Genomic DNA, 18,994 nt, shown 5'->3' with positions numbered 1-18,994 from the left:
TATGTACCTCACAATACTGTGGAAGAAATGTTGTTTACTCATGCTTTGGAAACCACTACTAAAGCTAATGATATTTTTGAAGTTATTTCAAAATGAATAACCTGGATTTGGAAAAATTTATTGGAATATGCATTGATAGTGCACCAGCAATGAATTGAAAATAATGGTGCACCGGCTTTTTGGTAAAATATTAAAGAAAAACTCATCTGTTTTTGGGATGTACTGCATCACTCGCTACCTAGCATTGGCTTCTAAAACTCTGTCCAGCGATATGTATGAAGATCACAACCTCTGCATGAAAGCAGTGAATTATGTGAAAATGGTGCATTAAACTCAAGATTGTCTTTTCTTTGCTTTGTGAAGATTTGAATGCCAACCATAAAGCTCTTCTGTTCTATACTGAGGTTCACTGGAAATTTCCCTTTGATAATTATCAAAAGGAAATATGCTTGGTCAGGTTTATGAGCTGAAGGAAGCAAATTGCTTTGTTTTTGGAATATAAGGGCAAAGCCCAATGGCTTCAAGCCTTCAAAATGAAAGCTTTCAGCTGAGCCAGGCATTTCAGCAGATGTATTTGAAGCTTTGAACATGTTAAATCTGAAGTTGCAAGGGATAAACAACCATCACTGATAATTTTGATGTGCTGCAGGCATTTATAGCCAAAATTTAATTATGAATTCAGCATTGAGATGCTAAAAATGTCGCTTCATTTTCTCGAGTTGATGAACCTTTCAAAGCCAAGGTTCTTGAAATGATTTTGAAGGAAAAATAAAATCCCATTTAGTTTGTCTTCAGAATGAATTCAGATGATATTTTCCTGATGTTGTGACTAAAAATTCTATTTGGAAACTTGTGAGGAATCCTTTTCTCACTGAAGTTTAATCTTTGCCAGAAGATATCCAGGAGGAGTTTTTGGAACTAATGTTTGAATCAGTTGCAAAAGAAAACTTATAAAAAAATGCATTGGAGAATTCTTTTTGGGTAAAATGTCTTCCCATTTACCCCCAAACAAGTAAACAGGCTTTGTGTGTCCTTATCCCATTTTCATTAGTATGTTTGTTTTTGGATGGTTTACTGCACTTCTGGCTAAAAACGATGTAGCACAACAGATTTGACATTGAAAGTGAACCTACATTGTGCTTTTTCTTCCATAGCACCCAACACAGAAAAGCTTATGGCTAACAAGCAAGCCAAATGCTCAGAATAATCACAATATGTATTTTTGGAAATATTTAAATATGAAATATATATTTTTTACATATTAATGGCTGTTTTTATTTTCTTTTAAGTCCCCATTTCCCGTCCCAAGCCCAGATGAGAAAGGAGGAGGGGAGGAGCATACCTCATGTAAAAAAACCCCAGGCTCGGCTGACTCTGGCCGACAGTACCTGGGATGGGCTCCTGCCTGGGTTATAGGTGAAGATGGAGGATCTATCTTCAGCAACAGTGGAAGTCTGTCACTCTTCCAAGATACTAGTCCCATCTAAATTGTGAACTATGCAGCAGAGGAATGGCAAGCCGGTTGCATTATCTGCCTTAAACCCTATGGATCTCAGTCATTGTAAGATAAACAGTCATGCTACCACGTCTGGGGTAGCCGACGCAGCTGTTCTTATACCATGGAGAACAGCTGTGAAGGAAGCTATATGGTCAGCCAAAACTCAAATGTATCTCTCAATGCTAAACGTAAGATTGCTTTACAAGACCAGGAAAATAAAATTAGTAGAAGAAGAATTGAAAAAGATCAAATGGGATATCGTAGGAATGTCACAGACACATTGGACAGAAGAAGGAACACCGGATATGACAGAAGAAAGAATATTTTACTCAGGGAGAAAAGACAACATACATAGAGAAGGAGTCGCTTTCATAGTAAAGAAATATCTATTAAAATATCATCAGGGTTTACTTCGCTTAACTGGGACAACATGCTGTTTAATTGGGGCAGGAGACCGCAGCACTGGAGATTACCTTACGATTGTCTCCGACTGTACCATGTGGTTTGGTCGGATTTCTGGAGGTCTGGTGATTGAAACCGTCAATCACCAGACTTCTCTTTTTGTTTGGCAGCACTGAAGGATGTCAGGACATTCTTAACAATATCAATGCCACCAATGGCATTTAGGCGGCCTCTGCAGAACACAATCTCAGTGGACCATCAGCTGTAAAGCAGCCCCATACATTGATCTGGCCACAACCATGAAGATGATTTCTGAAATAAAGTGAGCAATTTTCCTTGTACAATGTGTCATGTAAATATTCTGCTTTTTTATTAATTTATTCAAAATGCAGGTCATTGCTTCAAATTACTTGTCACTGTTCAGCATCCAACCTTTTGTTTTAACACACCATGCCATTCATCAGTTTACATGCCCCAAATTTCAACATGGCTTCTTTTCTGCATGGAATGTTTTGTGTCTGGGGTGTTAAGCTGATTGGGAAACCTATATAGTATGACACCTTTCTGATTGTCTGTGAGCATTCCTGAGCCAAATGACAGCTGTTCACCATTGTACAAGATAAGAATTGTCAGAACAAAAATAAAACTTTTAACAATGCAGACCACAACCTGCTCAATTGAATAAAAATTTGCCATTTGTGGCTTTTTTTTTTGCATTACTTCATACTAAATATCTTGATACACCAACAATGTGCTACTTCAACTTGGCTTTTACAAATCATGATAAAAAGTAGATCAATACATTTTCATGGATAAATCACAAGATATAATTTATGATCAAGCCACTTGAAATTGCAAAATTTCTTAAGATTTTTTTCAAAATTTTTGTGAGTCTTTAAGAACTGAATATAATCTTCACTAGTAATAAAATGTTATATTCAGAACTTATTATAATTTTTTCTTAAACTACATAAGTGAGAGCACTGATATACAATTAAACTACAAACAGATGGTATATTAAATATATAATAATCATTTGATAAATTCGTATGTGATTCATTTACAGTTAAAGTTTAGAGGGACTGGGCAGTCCATATTCTTTCACTACTGTAGGTTAACATAATGGTAACCTATAGTAGTGTGAAAATAATTCTCACATATGTTTTAACACTACAAACCAGTAAAAGCTGTCAATTCTTTGGCTACACAACAAATGTTTGCAACAAAAACTTTCTCTGCAATAGGAATGTCAAACTGACATTCCTATTACAAAGAAAGATTGTACTTTAATCTATTTTCTATTCCAGATCTCCAATCCCCACTTACTTTCTATAACTCAACTTTCCAAATGTGTGTGGGTCTTAATATATGTGAGAATCACTGTTAAAAATATTAACTAACTACTTACCTTATGCTGGATCCTACAAATCAGTGCAAAAAGTAGATAGAAGTTGCCAACTGCAAACATTAGATTTGTCAGCCGAAGGTGATAAATATTGCAAAAGTTGATCCCAGTTAATTTTGTGAAAGGAACAAAAATTCCAACAGACACAAGATAGAGTCCAGGAGGAGTTGTAATTTTTGGATCCCACTATAAAAAAAAAAAAAAATTAAGAAACATTCTCAACACATTTATTTATGGACAGTATTCTGTTTTACAGTAAAAGTGTGCTACCATTTCCACAAATGCAATTAAATCAAGTCAATTAAAAATACTACCAAGAAATTATTAAAAAGACACACACACATAATCAAATCAGTTCAAATGGCACATACAGTAAAAAATAAATGCATATTGTACATATTCAAGGCTCAAGACATTATTCACTAAATAGTAGACAATAATTTCCAGACATCTCAAAGATTTTCTAATGTGTTGTACTGTTGTTTATACATTTTAAACGTGGAAAGAAGCAATTCTTGTTTTTAGCATTAGTAGTGGCATATGATACAAGAAAGCAAGCTAAAAAAAACAAAAAAAACTTCCCAATCCACCTAACCATTAGCTCCAGACATTTGTCCAATTCTTCCTTGAGTTTATTTAAGCTATCAACTTCCACAACGACAGACAGAAGTTTGTTCCAGCAATCAACCACTCACTGACTAAAGCAAATTTCTGCCTATCTATTCTGCAACTGTCTTTTCTCAATTTGAATTTATGCCCCTTCAGCTGTGTAATCTGAACAAGAGGAAGAATCCCATCAGCATTGAGCTTGCTCAATCCATTCAAGGCCTTGTACACCTCAATCAGATCACCTTGCAGGTACCTAGTCTCCAGATGCTGCAATTTGCAAAACTTAAGCCTTTTTTTTGTAAGAGCACTGCTTTGTTCCCCTTCTCTATACTCGTTCTAGCAACTCGACATCCTTCCTACAATAAGACTTCCAGACCTGTGCACAATACTCAAGGTGTGGCCTGACCATTGCTTTATACAAGAGGATAATCACCTCCTTATCCCTGCTAGAAAAATTCCTGTATATAATTGACAAGACCCCATGACCTACTCTGGAAGCCTATCTGCATTGCTCAAAAAACCTCATATTTGACTGCACAATTACCCCCAGGTCTCTTTCATTCTCCACTACTCTGAGTGCAATACCACTCAGTTGGTACATTTCTCAGAGGTTCATCATCATCATCAGCCATTTTCAATCCACTGCAGGATGAAGGCCTCTCCAGCAACTTTCCAGTTCCTTCTGTTTTGAGCACTGGCCATCCATTTACTACTCAAAAACTCATGAATTTCATCTATCCACCTCCGCCTTTGTCTTCCAGGTTTTCTTCTAGCTCCTCTTGGGTACCATTCTGTTATTTTCTTAGTCCATCTGTCATCATGTCTTCGAGCTATGTGTCCTGCCCAAGACCATTTTAGTTCTTTAGTTTTGATAAGAATGTCCTTTACTTGAGTTTGCTGCCTAATCCATGTGTTTCTCTTCTTATCTAACAGTCTGATTCCCAATATAATTCGTTCCATTCTTCGCTGTGTAGTTCTTAGCTTCTCTTCCATTCTTTTGGTGAGTGCCCAAGTTTCACTTCCATAAGTCATGGTGGGGAGTATACATTGATTCATTATTTTACGTTTCAGACAAACTGGGATATTGCTCTTCAGTATGTGACTATATTTCCTGAATGCTATCCATCCAAAATTTATTCTTCTCTTGACTTCCAGCCATTTATCATTATTACAGCTAATAACTTGTCCCAGATAAGTATATGACTCCACCTTTTCAATTACTGCTCCTTCAATCATTATTTCCCTTTCCATGGCATACTTGTTCATCATTACTTTTGTTTCAGCCATATTCATCTTTTTAGCCATATTCATCATTAAGATTTTCCTCTAATTCTTTGGGATCGTGGCTTATGACCACAATGTCATCTGCAAATCGTAAATGGTTTAGGTACTCTCCGTTCACATTGACTCCTTTCTGCGACCAGTCTAATCTTCTGAAAGCTTCCTCAAGGGCAGCAGTAAACAGCTTCGGAGATATTGTGTCTCCTTGTCGAACTCCTTTCTCGATTTTAAATTTCCTACTGTCTTTGTCTAGTCTAATAAAGGATGTAGCACTCTCATATATTTTCTTCAAAATCATAATATATGGAGTATCTGTGCCTTGTCTTTCCAGTGCCCGAAACATTGCCTTATGCTGTATGGAGTCAAATGCCTTTTCATAATCCACAAATGCCAGACATAATGGTGTTTTATATTCATTTTCTTTCTCCATTAGCTGTGATATTACGTGAAGGTGATCCATAGTTGAGAATCCTGTCCTAAAGCCAGCTTGCTCTTTCGGTTGATTCTCATCAAGTATTCTTTCTAATCTGTTAGTAATGACCCTTGTGAACAACTTGTAGATATGGGATAACAAGCTAATTGGTCTATAATTTCCAATTTCTGATTTATCTCCTTTCTTATGCAGCAAAACTATGATTGCATTATTCCACTGCTTAGGCATCACACCTTTTCTAATGCACTTTGTGAAGAGCCTTGCCAGTTTTTGTGTTATGTCTCTCTTCCTCCCAATTTTAACAACTCTACAGTAACTTCATCTTCCCCCGGGGCTTTCCGATTCTTCATTTTCTTCAATGCATGTTCTACCTCATCGGGAAGAATATCGGGTATGTCGTATGTGTTGCTACTTTGCAATCCATCTTCCCCACTGCTGGTATCATTCCCTCGCTCCTTGTATAATTCTCTATAGTAGTCTTCTGCTATTTGAATTATGCCTTCTCTGCTGTTTATAAGTACACCATCGCTATTCTTCAGTTTCAGTATCATTTGTCTTCCTGTATTACTGCTCATGGCTGCTGATTTAAATCCTTTGTTTTCCCTTAATGCTTGTTCTACTTTTCTTGTGTTAAATCTTCTTATGTCCTCTCTGAGTCTCTTTCTAATGGCTTTGCATAACTCAGTATACTCAATTTTCTCCCTGTCAGTGTTTTTCTTGCTCTTCATTTGTCGTCTTTGGTTCATCATGACAAGTGTTTCTTGACTAATTTTTTCTTCTTTGGATTTCTGTTTCCCTATAGGTTTCTTGGGCTTTATCACTTTCAGAAAGTTGTAATATTCCTCGTCGATATCTTGGTCCTGAGCAGTCTGCAAAAGCTCAAACTTGTTCTTAAGTTCCAGTACATACTGCTTTTTCTCCTCCTCTGTTATTTCAAAGACCTTTGTATTATTTACTCGAGTCAGTTTTTTCCTTTCCTTTCTTACATCTATATCAAGTGTACATCTTACCATTCTGTGATCACTTCCAACATTTACCTTATTCAGGACGGTAACATCATTCACAATATATCTTCTGTTAGTGAGGATGAAATCGATTTCATTAGTTGTTAATCCATTTGGACTCTTCCATGTCCACTTTCTGTTCACCCTTTTCTTGAAAAAAGTGTTCATTACTGACATTCCTTGAGATTCTGAAAATTCCACAAGTCTTTCACCTCTTTTATTTCTTTCACCAATTCCAAAATTTCCTATAGTTCCTCTTTCTGCGCTGTTTTGCCTTTTTCCAACCTTAGCATTGAAGTCCCCCATAATAATAGTGTAGTGGGTTTTTTGCTCATCTAGAAGACTCTCAATTTCAGTGTACATTTCTTCAACCTCTTCATCATCATGGCTCGATGTTGGTGCATAAATCATTATAATCTTTAGCTTGTACCTCTTAGAAATCTTGAGTATTAGTCCTGACACCCTTGGTGATGTACTTTTGAATTCCAAAATGTTGTTTTTAAAATCTTTATGGACCAGAAACCCAACTCCACCTTCACTCCTTTCACTGTTTCCATTGGTGTACAGCAGATTTCCACTTGATAAACTTATAAGTGATTCATTTCTTCTTCTTGTTTCAGCCAAACCGATGATATTCCAATTCACATTTTCTAATTCCTTTTCCAGCTCTAATATTCTGTCTTCACCGATGAGTGATCGTACGTTATAACAGGCCAAGTTCAATTTCCGTGCATGGCAGCCTGGTCGTACCCAGAGATTCTTAGCACCCTCTGCTTCCACTCTGATCCTCTCGCTGCCGTAAGAGGGAGAGTGAAAGCTGGTGGGGACTGAGGGCCATTTGTATTGTTGTGCTCTCATTGCTGGAGGGTTTGGTCTTTTCCTCTTCACGCTGACCAGGCGTCTTGAAGAGAACCACTCTACACGTTCGTTGCCACCTAAGTGACGTAACAGGGCTTACCATCGAGAAGGTGTGCATGAGTGGATTTTAGGGAGGCAGGCCAACCGGACTTCTCCTAAATCTTCTGTAATAGATAGATATTGGATCCATCAGTGTTTTAGGCTGAGTGTCTGATAACACACAGGATACCTGTTCCCCTCTAAGCCCCTCTCAGAGGTTACTGCTACCCATATGCAGTACTTTGCATTTGTCAATGTTAAACTTCAATTGCCACTTCTCAGCCCATCTGCCCAACTTTTGCAGATCCTGTTGCAGCAGCATACTGTCATTACTGTTATTAACAACCCTGCTAACCTTTGTATCATCTGCAAACTTGGATATTAAGCCTCATAATATTCGGGCGCCTCCGTAGCCAGGTGGGAAGGAGCAGCAGTGCGTAGCACACGCTTCTTGATTAGACCGGGGTTCGAGCCCGCCACCACCAAATACGGAGGATGCGGAAAGGTCAGGAAATGACCACCGCATATCCTGGAGCAATATGGCCTTAGTTGCTAATGCTCCTAAAAACCAAATAACAACAACAACAACCTCATAATATTACTTCTATTAATTGTTTAGGAAATTTGCACTACCTTAAGATTTCTATTACATCTTTTATTTCAATCTATCAAAAGCTTTTGTTAAATCTATGAAACATAAATCTATTGATAAATATAGAAAACAACAATGGGCCAAACACTGAGCCCTGGTGGGCTCCACTAATAACAGTAGTATATAAATAGCCATGTCTATTGATTACCATTTCTGTCTTCTCCCACTCAAACACCCCTTTATTCACAGCAGAAAACTGTCCTTTATGCCATACTGCTCCAATTTTTACAGCAGTCTTTGATGTACAACAGTGTCAAAAGCTTTCCTGAAATTCAAGTATATGCTATCAAAATTATTTTTTGCATCCAGTTCCTTTGTGACCACATCGTAATAGCCAATCAAATCGGTCAGACAAGATTTCCCCTTAATAAACCAATGCTGTGTCAGAACTATAACTGCAGACTTGTACAAATGTTCCAGCATTGCTTCTTTAATCAGCGACTCCATTATTTTCCTGGAACAGAAGTTAAACTAAGAGGTCTGTAATTACTTGTACCATCCTTTGATCCCCCTTTGTAAATTGGGGATACATTTGCATATACCCAGTCCATGGGGACCATTCTGAATTCAAGGGTGCTCTCATAATTATGGCTAAGGGTTTGCTTACTTACTTTGATGCCTCCCTTAATACAGGGTCATCGAAAAGGTGTCCGTGATTTCCCTTTTAATTATCTTCGGAAATATCTGATCAATTGCTGTGATCATAGCAGCAAACAGTGTGGTAACTGACTAAGTTTTATTTAATTCCCCAACAATGACCTTATCTGCGCAGAATGGCTCCTACGTGCACCAGCTCAGTCAGTTTTTTTTTTTTTTTTTTTTGGTTTGGTAGTTGTTGGCGCATCGGCTTCTGTGGCCATATTGCACCTCCCAAGGTTTTTGCAGTACTTTGATCCAAGCCCGAGGCGGGAATCGAACCCGCGACCTTTGGGTTGCCGGGCAGGTACTTTACCCACTCGGCTAGCCCGGTCGGCAGCTCAGTCAGTGTCAGCATTGCCACCAAGAATTGACACCAATGAGGTTTGAGTATATGATGAGAGCCTTGTCAATCAATTCGGCTCTGGAAATATTGTGCAGGGCTCATGGGATAGAATTTTTCTCAGTGTGGTCTGTGCTTGTTAACAGGAGAGATTGCTTCTACAGGGATGGGATACACTTAAATAGAAGTGGTGCAAGAATATCTGCTGATGCTATCGAGGCAATGTTAGGTGGGTCAGAAAACTGCTAGCTGGGGGGGGGATTTACAGACTAGATTAACAGTAGCTGCATGCAGCGGTGGAAATGGCTCTTGTACTGTTTCTATTGGAATGAACAGCAGCCCGGAAAGCCAGTTGCTGGGGATTTCAGGAACTGCTGGGAATCATGAAACAAGTAAATACATGGGCTGTGTTAGAGTAAATAACAGTAAGAACAGGTGCATGTATACTTGCATGTACACCAATGCTAGGAGTATAGTAAATAAATCTGATGAATTTGAAGTGCTGGTTAAGACATCCAAGGTGGACACTGTGAAGTGCTGGTTAAGACATCCAAGGTGTACACTGTTAGGATATCAGAGACGTGGTGCCACTCAGATATAAGGGATGTAGAAATGGAATTTGTTGAGTACAATGTGTACAGAAAGGATAGACAGGATAAGAAGGGAGAAGGGATTATGCTGTTAGTTAATTAACACACAAAATCTAAGGAAGTGCATTAGTTGGCATTGATGAATAGTGCAACGTTGATGTTTGTTGTTTGTTTGTTATTTGGTTTTTAGGAGCATTAGCAACTAAGGCCATATTGCTCCAGGATATGCGGTGGTCATTCCCTGACCTTTCCGGATCCTCCGTATTTGGTGGTGACAGGCTCGAACCCCGGTCTAAACAAGAAGCGCGTGCTATGCGCTGCTGCTCCTTCCCACCTGGCTACGGAGGCGCCTAGTGCAACATTGAGTCAGATTGGTGTGACGTAAGCACTGGGAAAGCAAAAATGAGGGTGGGAGTTTGTTATAGGCCTAATGACTCTGATGAGTACAATGAACAATTATACAGAGAAATAAAATGGGCCAGTAAATCAGAGTGTCTTATAATGGGGAATTTTAGCTTCCCAGATATAGGCTGGAATTGTGGGTTGTTGTTGTATGTTTTACGGCGCAACGGCACCTATAGGCCATTATGCGCCAAGCAATGGTAGGAGGCAAAAGGCTTTATTAAAGGTGAAATATGTGCACTATGTGAGATTTAAGCATTATATTCTGTCATAGCATTTTATCCTTTTTAGGAAAGTGAAAACTGCATAACTATCAGATCTGTCGCCTAATATTTGTTCCAAAGTAGGTGTGGTTTGGGCTGCATAGTTTGATAAGAAGGTGGTCTGCCGTACTCCATTATAGAGAGGGCAGTCAACAATGATGTGCTGGACTGTGATTTGAGCATTGCAGTTCGGACAAGAAGGCGGGTCTGAGGAAGAGAGAAGATAAAGGTGAGTAAGGTGTGTATGTCCTATTCGTAATCTTGCAAGTGTGACTTCTTCCTTTCGGTTCGAGCGGAAACTAGATGGCCAAGACTGGAGTTTCGGTTTAATCCGAAGGAGTTTGTTGCCTTCTTGGTTTTGCCAGATGGTTTGCCAGTGAATCATACTTCGCTTTGTTATAAGACTTTTATAATCGGTGAAAGGAATTTTGAAAGAGTCATGAATTGGTTGCACAGTAGATTTGGCTGCATGGTCAGCACTCTCATTGCCAGGTATGCCAACATGGCTAGCGACCCAACAAAATTTTATTACTTTCGTGTTCTTAGCTAGATGAGCCAGCATGTTTTGAATATTACCAAGTAGGTAGTTGTGATGCTTTCTTGGTTGCTGTAAAGCGAGAAGGGCACTCAGAGAGTCGGTAAAAATAATACTATGGGTAAACTGCTTCAACTTTATAGTTTCTAGCGCCATCTGAATGGCATGAAGTTCAGCAGTAAAGATACTGCATTCTAAAGGTAACTGATTAGAGATTGTAGATGATGGAAGAACAACAGCAGCACCGACATGGTGATCAGTTTTGGAACCGTCTGTGTATATCATGGTATAAGATTCATATTTCTCAAGTAGAGATTTATGAAGCTGGTTTACATTCTGTGAAGAAAGAGTACTTTTCCCCCATTCTTGAAGGGACAGATCACAGGTGGCAGGGCAAAATGCCCATGGAGGAGTCGTGGAACTAGTGGTGGCTATTTTAGAAAGGTTAAGCTGCCAATTATCAAGTAGTGAGCAAAGATGTATGCCAGCAGGTCGATTTATTGATGGATAAACGGCATACAAGTTCTCCCAATCTGGTGTAAATAGATGTTTCCACGATGGATGCAGGGGTTGGCTTTTTATTTTGACGGCATAATTTAGCAGTAAAATTTGTCTTCGTAGAGAGAGTGGGGGATCGTGAGCTTCAGCGTACAGGCTCTGCACAGGAGATGTGTGGTAGGCTCCAAGAGCAATGCGAAGGCCACTATGGTGAATAGGGTCCAAAGCCCTCAAAATGCTAGGTCTAGCAGAGTTGTAAACTGGTGACGCATAGTCTAACCTTGATCTTACAATAGTATGATATAAATGAAGGAGTGTTTGACGGTCAGCACCCCATGTTGTAGCTGATAATACCCTCAAAATGTTTAGTTTCTTGAAGCAGGTGGTTCTAAGTTCTTTAATATGGTCAAGAAAGGTCAATTTTTTATCTAAAGTTAATCCAAGGAAACGAATGGTAGGCACAACAGGTATATCATGGTTCCCCAGCTTTAGAAGTGGGTCAGGGTGGAGATTACGTCTTCTACAGAAATGAACTGCAACAGTTTTTTCAGGTGATATGCGGAACCCGTTATCTGTGGCCCACGTTGTAATCTTGTTAAGAGCTCCTTGCAATTGTCTCTCAATCATTCTCATGTTCTGTGAGTGACAAGATATACTGACATCATCTGCATATAAGGTAGTAAATACAGTGGCTGGAATGACCTTGGTAATTGAGTTGATTTTTATAATGAATAGAGTGGCACTTAAAACTGAGCCCTGTGGAACACCTTCTTCTTGGATGAATTCTCGGGAAAGAGTGGATTGAATACGGACCTGGAAGGATCGCTGCTTCAAAAAGTTCTGTATAAATCTTGGCATATTACCCCTGAAGCCTAATGCATGTAGATCACGGAGAATTCCGTATCGCCAAGCTGTGTCAAAAGCTTTCTCAACGTCTAGATAAACTGTAGTCAAATGTTCCTTCCTTAAGAAGGCATTGCGAATCTGGTTTTCCATTTGTATCAAGAGGTCTAAAGTTGATCTACCTGTATGAAATCCACACTGCGATGAATTGATGAGGTTGTATTTGCTCAGCACCCAGGTGAGTCGAGAGTTTACCATTTTTTCCATTATTTTTCCCATACAGCTGGTGAGGGCAATAGGTCGATAGTGACGTGGGTTGGTTGGATCCTTACCAGGTTTTAATAATGCTATGACATATGAGTGTCGCCAGTTATCAGGGAAAGTATTTTCTGTGAAAACCCGATTATATAGCTGGAGTAAGACGCAGAGCGACTTTTCGCTCAGCTCTTTCAACATGACATAGTGTATTCCGTCAGGTCCAGCAGCACTGTGTTTCGAGCTGTTAAGAGCAAGCCGTAGTTCAATTATGGTAAAGGGACAGTTGTACATTTGATGGTGGTCTGTGTTAAAATTTAGGGTCTGCTTTTCAGCAAGGGACTTTAATTTCTGAAAGTTTGGCGAGTACGAGGATACAGCAGAGGTTTCAGCAAAGGATTCTGCGAGAGTGTTAGCAATGTCTTGAGGTAGTGAAACATCATTGCCGTTTATATTCAGTATTGATAGATGCGAAGGAGGATATTTGTTATACATTTTCCTAATATTTTTCCAGATGGTTTGTGTTTTAGTGGACCGCGTAATAGTTGAGGCAAAGCGTTTCCATGACTCTCTTTTACTTGCACGCTGAATGCGTCTAGCATTGGCTCTGGCTTTCTTAAAGTGTACTAGATTAGCAGCAGTAGGGATTTTGCGAAATTTATTCCAGGCTTTATTTCTCTCTCGTTTAGCTTGATTGCATTCATTGTTCCACCAAGGTTTTGATCTTATTCTATAATTTGTGGACACCCTTGGTATTGCTGCTTCTGTGGCCAGCAATATTTGATTTGTTACATAATCAACCGCATTATTTATTGACATATTTGAAACAGTTGTTTTCTGCAGGGTGGCTAGTTGCCTATATTTTTCCCAATCAGCTTTGGCAAAGTTCCATTTGGCAGTTTGATTATGACAAGGTGGAGAATTTGATTCTACACGGCAGACTATTGGATAATGGTCACTACCCAGTAGACTGTCATGAACAGACCAATCAAATAGCGGAAAAAGGACTGGTGAGCATATGGAGAGATCAATTGCTGAGCTTGACCCAGAAGGTAGATGAAAATAAGTGGGTAAACCAGTATTCAGTAGAGTCAGATTAAATTTATCTTAAAGCTTTTCTAGTATTTTTCCTCGTTTATCATGTATTCTATCACCCCATAGAGGATTATGTGCGTTAAAATCTCCCATGATGCAAAAGGGAGGAGGGAGCTGAGATACAACAGTTTCAAGATCAGTGTAAGAAATGTCTTGGTTAGGGGAAAGATATAAGGAAACAATGGTAAAAGAAAAACGAAAAGATATTCGAGCAGCTACTGCTTCTAGATTTGTTTGTAACATTAATGGTCGGGAAGGGATATTGGAGTTGACTACAAGTGCAACCCCTCCATGAGCCGAATTGCTTAAATGAGAAACTCTATCTTTTCTGTAGATAACATGATGTTTAAGTGAGGTAGCGACAGAAGCTGTTAAGTTAGTTTCTTGGAGGCAGAAGGTAACTGGGTTATACTGGAGAAGGAGATCCCGAATATCATCGAGGTTGGGGCGATACCCTCTACAATTCCACTGAAGAAAACTGGGCATTATTTGGGTAAAGTGTGGTCCTCGGTTTCTGTCTGAGGTACTGTTGGCTTATGGTGACCAGATTTTCTTTTTGGGAAGTACGGTCTTCCTGTTTCCATCTCTTCTTCTGGGAAGAGATCGAGAACGGGATCTTCGCGGTCAGTGTTTCCTTCCATTTCAATCGAATCAGTTTTAGAAATATCAACACTTTTTGAGTACATTGGATTATTGGTAGAATGCGGAACAGTGATTGGTGTGTTAACAGCCTTGTTTGATTTATATTGTTTACCAGAAAGGGGCACAGCTTCCAAAATTGACCGAGCCCAATCTGACATTGATCTGTCTGGGGGAAACGTTACCTCAGTTTGAGTACCAGTCGTTATTCTTCTTTGCACAGTACTGGTTACCACAGTTGGTTTTTGGACTATTTCAGCAAAGCTGGGTCGAGTGTTAAATTGAGCCTGTACAGATTTTTTAGCTTCTTGGTACAAGATGTTTTTTTCGGCTTTGACCCCTTGAATGTTTTTTTCCTTTTTCCATAGGGGACAATCTCTGGAGTAAGTAGTATGTGGACCATTACAATTTGAGCATTTGTGCTGCTCTGCTTTGCAGTCAGAGTGATTGTGCTCGCGTGAACCGCAGTTGGCACAAGTGGCTAAACCTCTACACACGTTTTGGGAATGCCCAAATTTTTGGCATTTAAAACAGCGTGTAGGGTTAGGAATGTATAATTTTATTTGACAATTCAGATAACCTGCTTTGATGGATGCTGGAGGTTTGGGGCTATCAAATGTTAGTATTATATTCCGTGTTGGAACTAGAGCATTGTCTCGTTTTGTGTATATGCGCTTTACATGCACAATTCCTTGGTCTTGCAATTCATTTTTCAACTCTTCTTCTGAGAGATTTATAAGATCCCACTCAGCTATCACACCCCTGGAGGTGTTTAGAGTAGCATGAGGGGAGACAGTAATCGATAATCCTCCAAAGGATGTCGGTTTTTGGAGGCGTTGTGATTGCCGTTCATCTGAGACTTCAACGAGCAAGTCGCCCGATCTCAGACGCTTAGTTGTTTTCGGAGATCCTATTAGATTTTCTAGGTATTTCTGAATTTTAAAAGGCGAGAGACTACCAAGAGACTGTTCTTGAGTCGAATGCAATACAAGGTGCATTGGATGCCTTCTTTGTAAACTGTCAGTTTTTTGACGTTTAGCACTGCATGAGTTAGAGTCTTCTGTCTCATGAGCAGCCATATTAGGATCTTTATGTCCTGTAGAAGAGATCATTTTGCTCCTTTTAGCCCCAGAAAGATAGCTTTTCTTTCCGGGTTACCGGCCCCGCCACGGGGAGGCAGGAGCAGTGCCACAAGGGTAACCAAGCGGCTGAGTTAGTTTGGTTAGTAAGATTAACAAGAAACAGAAAGGTGAATTTCCTTCCTGGAACTCTGCCTACTTTTTGTAGTGCAAAAGTTTCTCAATACAAATAAATAAGAAAATTGTGTTTAAAACCTAAAGAAAACTATTTGCTTTGCACACACAATATATAGATCGCTTGTAAATCGCTTGGCTACACTAATAATCGCTTGGCACCCGGGGCCGAATTGTGGGTTGGTCACTTGCATACTAGCAAACCTTTTGTGGTTTTTACTGGATGATTGTTTTCTACAGTAGCATGTTAGAGAGGCAACAAGGAGTAACACTCTTGATCTGATTATCAGCAGTGATTATTCATGCATTAAGAATTTACAGATAAAGGAACCACTAGGTGGCAGTGATCACAGTGTGCTGATGTGGAACTTACTTAAAGATGTAAGGGTTAAAGGGAAGGGTTTTTGCTTTGCAAAGACTTCTTTACTTACATGTATAAACTCTAAAAGGAAGGGGATGAATCAGGTTGGCCCACTTGATATCAATGGTTTGACAGTAGATGATCACTCTCAGATAGCTACCAAACTAAATGAGTATTTTGCATCTACGTTCACACATGGAGTTATTCAAGGAGGAGAGGGCCAGATGTTTATCAAATTCGGAGTTAAATGATTTTGGTAATAACTGAGAGTAAAGTGGAGAAGAAACCATTGAAGTTAAACATAAGAAAAGCACCTGGGGTAGATGAGATCTATCCAGTTATATTAAAGGAGGTGGCAAAGGAAGTAAATAAACCCTTAGTCATAAATATGAGTGCATCATAAAAAAATTTTGTGACGAAAAGAAAAACATCAGACTGCTTTACTTAAGTAAATAGTAGACGGAAGAGGTTAAATGAATTATGATAGTCCACTTGATATCAATGATTTGATGACCCTGCTCAGATCGCTGACAAAATGAATAGGTACTTTGCAACTAAACCCATATATTAGAAATTCTTTAGGGAAGCGGATGCAAGACATTTACCAAACTCTAACGGAGAGCTAAATGATTCTGTAATAATGGAGAGGAAAGTAGGAAAAAAATTGTTGGAGCATAAAAAAAAAAAAAAAAAAGGCACTGGTGTGGATGGCATATCTATCCAATTACATTACTCATGTCAGCTTAACTCCTGTTCCAGGGAAAATAATGGAGTCCCCAGTTAGAGAAGTAATGCAGGACCATCCAGACAGGAGTGCAGTTATACTTCAGTCAAAATATGGGTTTGTTATGGGGAGATCTTATCTGACCAATTTGATTGGATACTAGGATGTAGTAACAAAGATACTGGATGTAAAAAATAATTCTGATATGATATAGTTGGATTTCAGGAGAGCTTTTGACATTGTTGCACATAAAAGACTTCATACAAATTGAAGCAATGTGGCATTATGAGCATGTTACTGCTATGGATAAAGGGATGGTTGAGTGGGAGAAGACACATGGTTATTAATGGACACTGCTCTTTGTTGTTGTTGTTGTTATTTGGTTTTTAGGAGAATTAGCAACTAAGGCCATATTGCTCCGGGGATATGCGGTGGTTATTCCATGACCTTTCCACATCCTCCGTATTTGGTGGTCACGGGCTCGAACCCCGGTCTGATCAAGAAGCGTGTGCTACGCACTGCTACTCCTGCCCACCTGGCTACGGAGGCGCCACTGCTCTTTGTGGACTAATGTTACTAGTGGAGTCTCACAGGGTTTGGTGCTGGGTCCATTGCTGTTTTCTGTATTTATTAATGACATTGATGAAGGCATATTAAGCTTAATTTAAGTTTTCAGATGATACAAAGGTTGGGCAGATGGGCTGAGAAATAGCAATTTAAGTTTATCATTGACAAATGCAAGGTATTGCATAGTATTCCTAGAGTAATGAACCAACTGTGTGGTACTACACTGAGGATAATGGAAATTCTCTGAGCAATGCTTACAGGCTGTGAGGACAGCTCATGGGGTTTTGTCAATTATATACAGGATTCCATTATTCCTTTGTACAGTGGTGTATCCAGGTATCATAGTAAGGGGACACAGCGACCAGGTTTTAGAGTTTTGCCGTTGTATAATGCAATGACCACATCTTGAGTACTGCATACATGTCTGGAGGCTTCATATTAGGAAGGATGTAAAGCTGCTAGAATGGGTACAGAGAAGGACAAGATTGGTAGGGGAACAAACAGGTACTCTTACAAAGGAAGGCTTCAATTTTGCAACTTCAGTATCTGGAGACTGGGCACCTACAAAGAGATCTGACTGAGATGTTTCAGAGTTTGAATGGCTTGAGCAAACTGAACATTGATGGGATTCTTTCTTTTGCCCAGACTACACATATGAGAGGCACTTAAATTCAAATTGAGAAGGATATTTGCAGAATGGTTGTGCAGAAGTTTGCCTTCATCCAACAGTTGGTTGACTGCTGGAAAAAGGTTCCACCCACTGTAGACATGGATAGTTTGAATAAATTCAAGGAAGAACTCAAGACACTATTGGAGGGGGATGGGATGGACGTATGAAATGAGAATTTTTTTCCCTTTTTACTAAGGAGAAAGAAAGGGATTTGGAGGTTATGATACAGTCAGACATGAAATTCTTCAAGCAGTGTAGACACGTGGTTAAGGAAGGACTATGGTATCCTATCATTTACAGAGACAGAGGGCAATGAAAAGTACTGAAGTCTACAAGAGTTACAAGTTGATATTTAATAGTACCACAGATATGGTTAGGAATGCCAAGGCTGCACATGAGAAAGCATTGACTAAGAGAGTAAAGAATGGGGACAATGAATTTTTCATGTATGCGAATACAACGAAGAAGAAAGCTAATCAGACCATTCTGCACTAGGTGTGGGAAAATCTCAGATAACCCAGCTGATGTTGCAGATAAACTGAATAGGTACTTTTCATCAGTCTTTACTGACAAAAGACCCTTTAAGCCAAGAAGAGGCTGAACCACATGAAATCAGTCGTGTCGTAATTACAGATGACTGTTTATTTGAAAATCTTTTGAGCATAAAGGCAAGTAAGGCTCCCGGAGTTGATGAAATATACACTGTAGTTTTGAGGGAGCGTACAAGGGAGTGTATTAAACCATTGAGGTTAATTATAAGGACATCTTTGGACTTGGGGGAGATTCATTCAGATTGGAGAAGTGCCTACATATCACCAATACATAAAGGCTGTTATTACCAATACTAAGAGTGAAGCTGGCAATTACAGACCGATTAGTCTGACTTCAGTGGAGGAAATATCTTAAGAGGCAATGATTAAGTGCAATTCAGGGACATTTAGATATATATTGCATTCTGAAGAACATAAAACACAGTTTTGTTAAGGGAAAATCATGTTTAACTAACTTTGTAGGCTATTTTGACACAGTTACTCAGGAGCTGGATTTAGGAAACAATTTCAACATACAGTAAGACCCCTGTATCTGCGGGGGATATGTTCCAAGACCTACCGTGGATGTCTGAAACTGTAGATATAAGT

General features: G+C 39.3%; 1 protein-coding gene across 1 annotated transcript in view; it reads right to left on the bottom strand.

Moving 5' to 3' along the window:
• Alg10 (alpha-1,2-glucosyltransferase Alg10) overlaps window positions 1-18,994 on the bottom strand; it is a 96,580-nt gene that overhangs the window by 51,295 nt on the left and 26,291 nt on the right. The window contains exon 2 of the mRNA XM_090369097.1: window positions 3,309-3,491. Coding sequence (XP_090225223.1) covers window positions 3,309-3,491 — 183 coding nt within the window. The remainder of the gene's footprint in view (window positions 1-3,308; window positions 3,492-18,994) is intronic.

The sequence above is a fragment of the Mastigoproctus giganteus genome, chromosome 2, assembly GCF_048544385.1.
Source record: "Mastigoproctus giganteus isolate SK-2022 chromosome 2, ASM4854438v1, whole genome shotgun sequence".
Taxonomy (NCBI): Eukaryota; Metazoa; Arthropoda; class Arachnida; order Uropygi; family Thelyphonidae; genus Mastigoproctus; species Mastigoproctus giganteus.
This window is presented reverse-complemented; position numbering and strand designations above follow the sequence as displayed.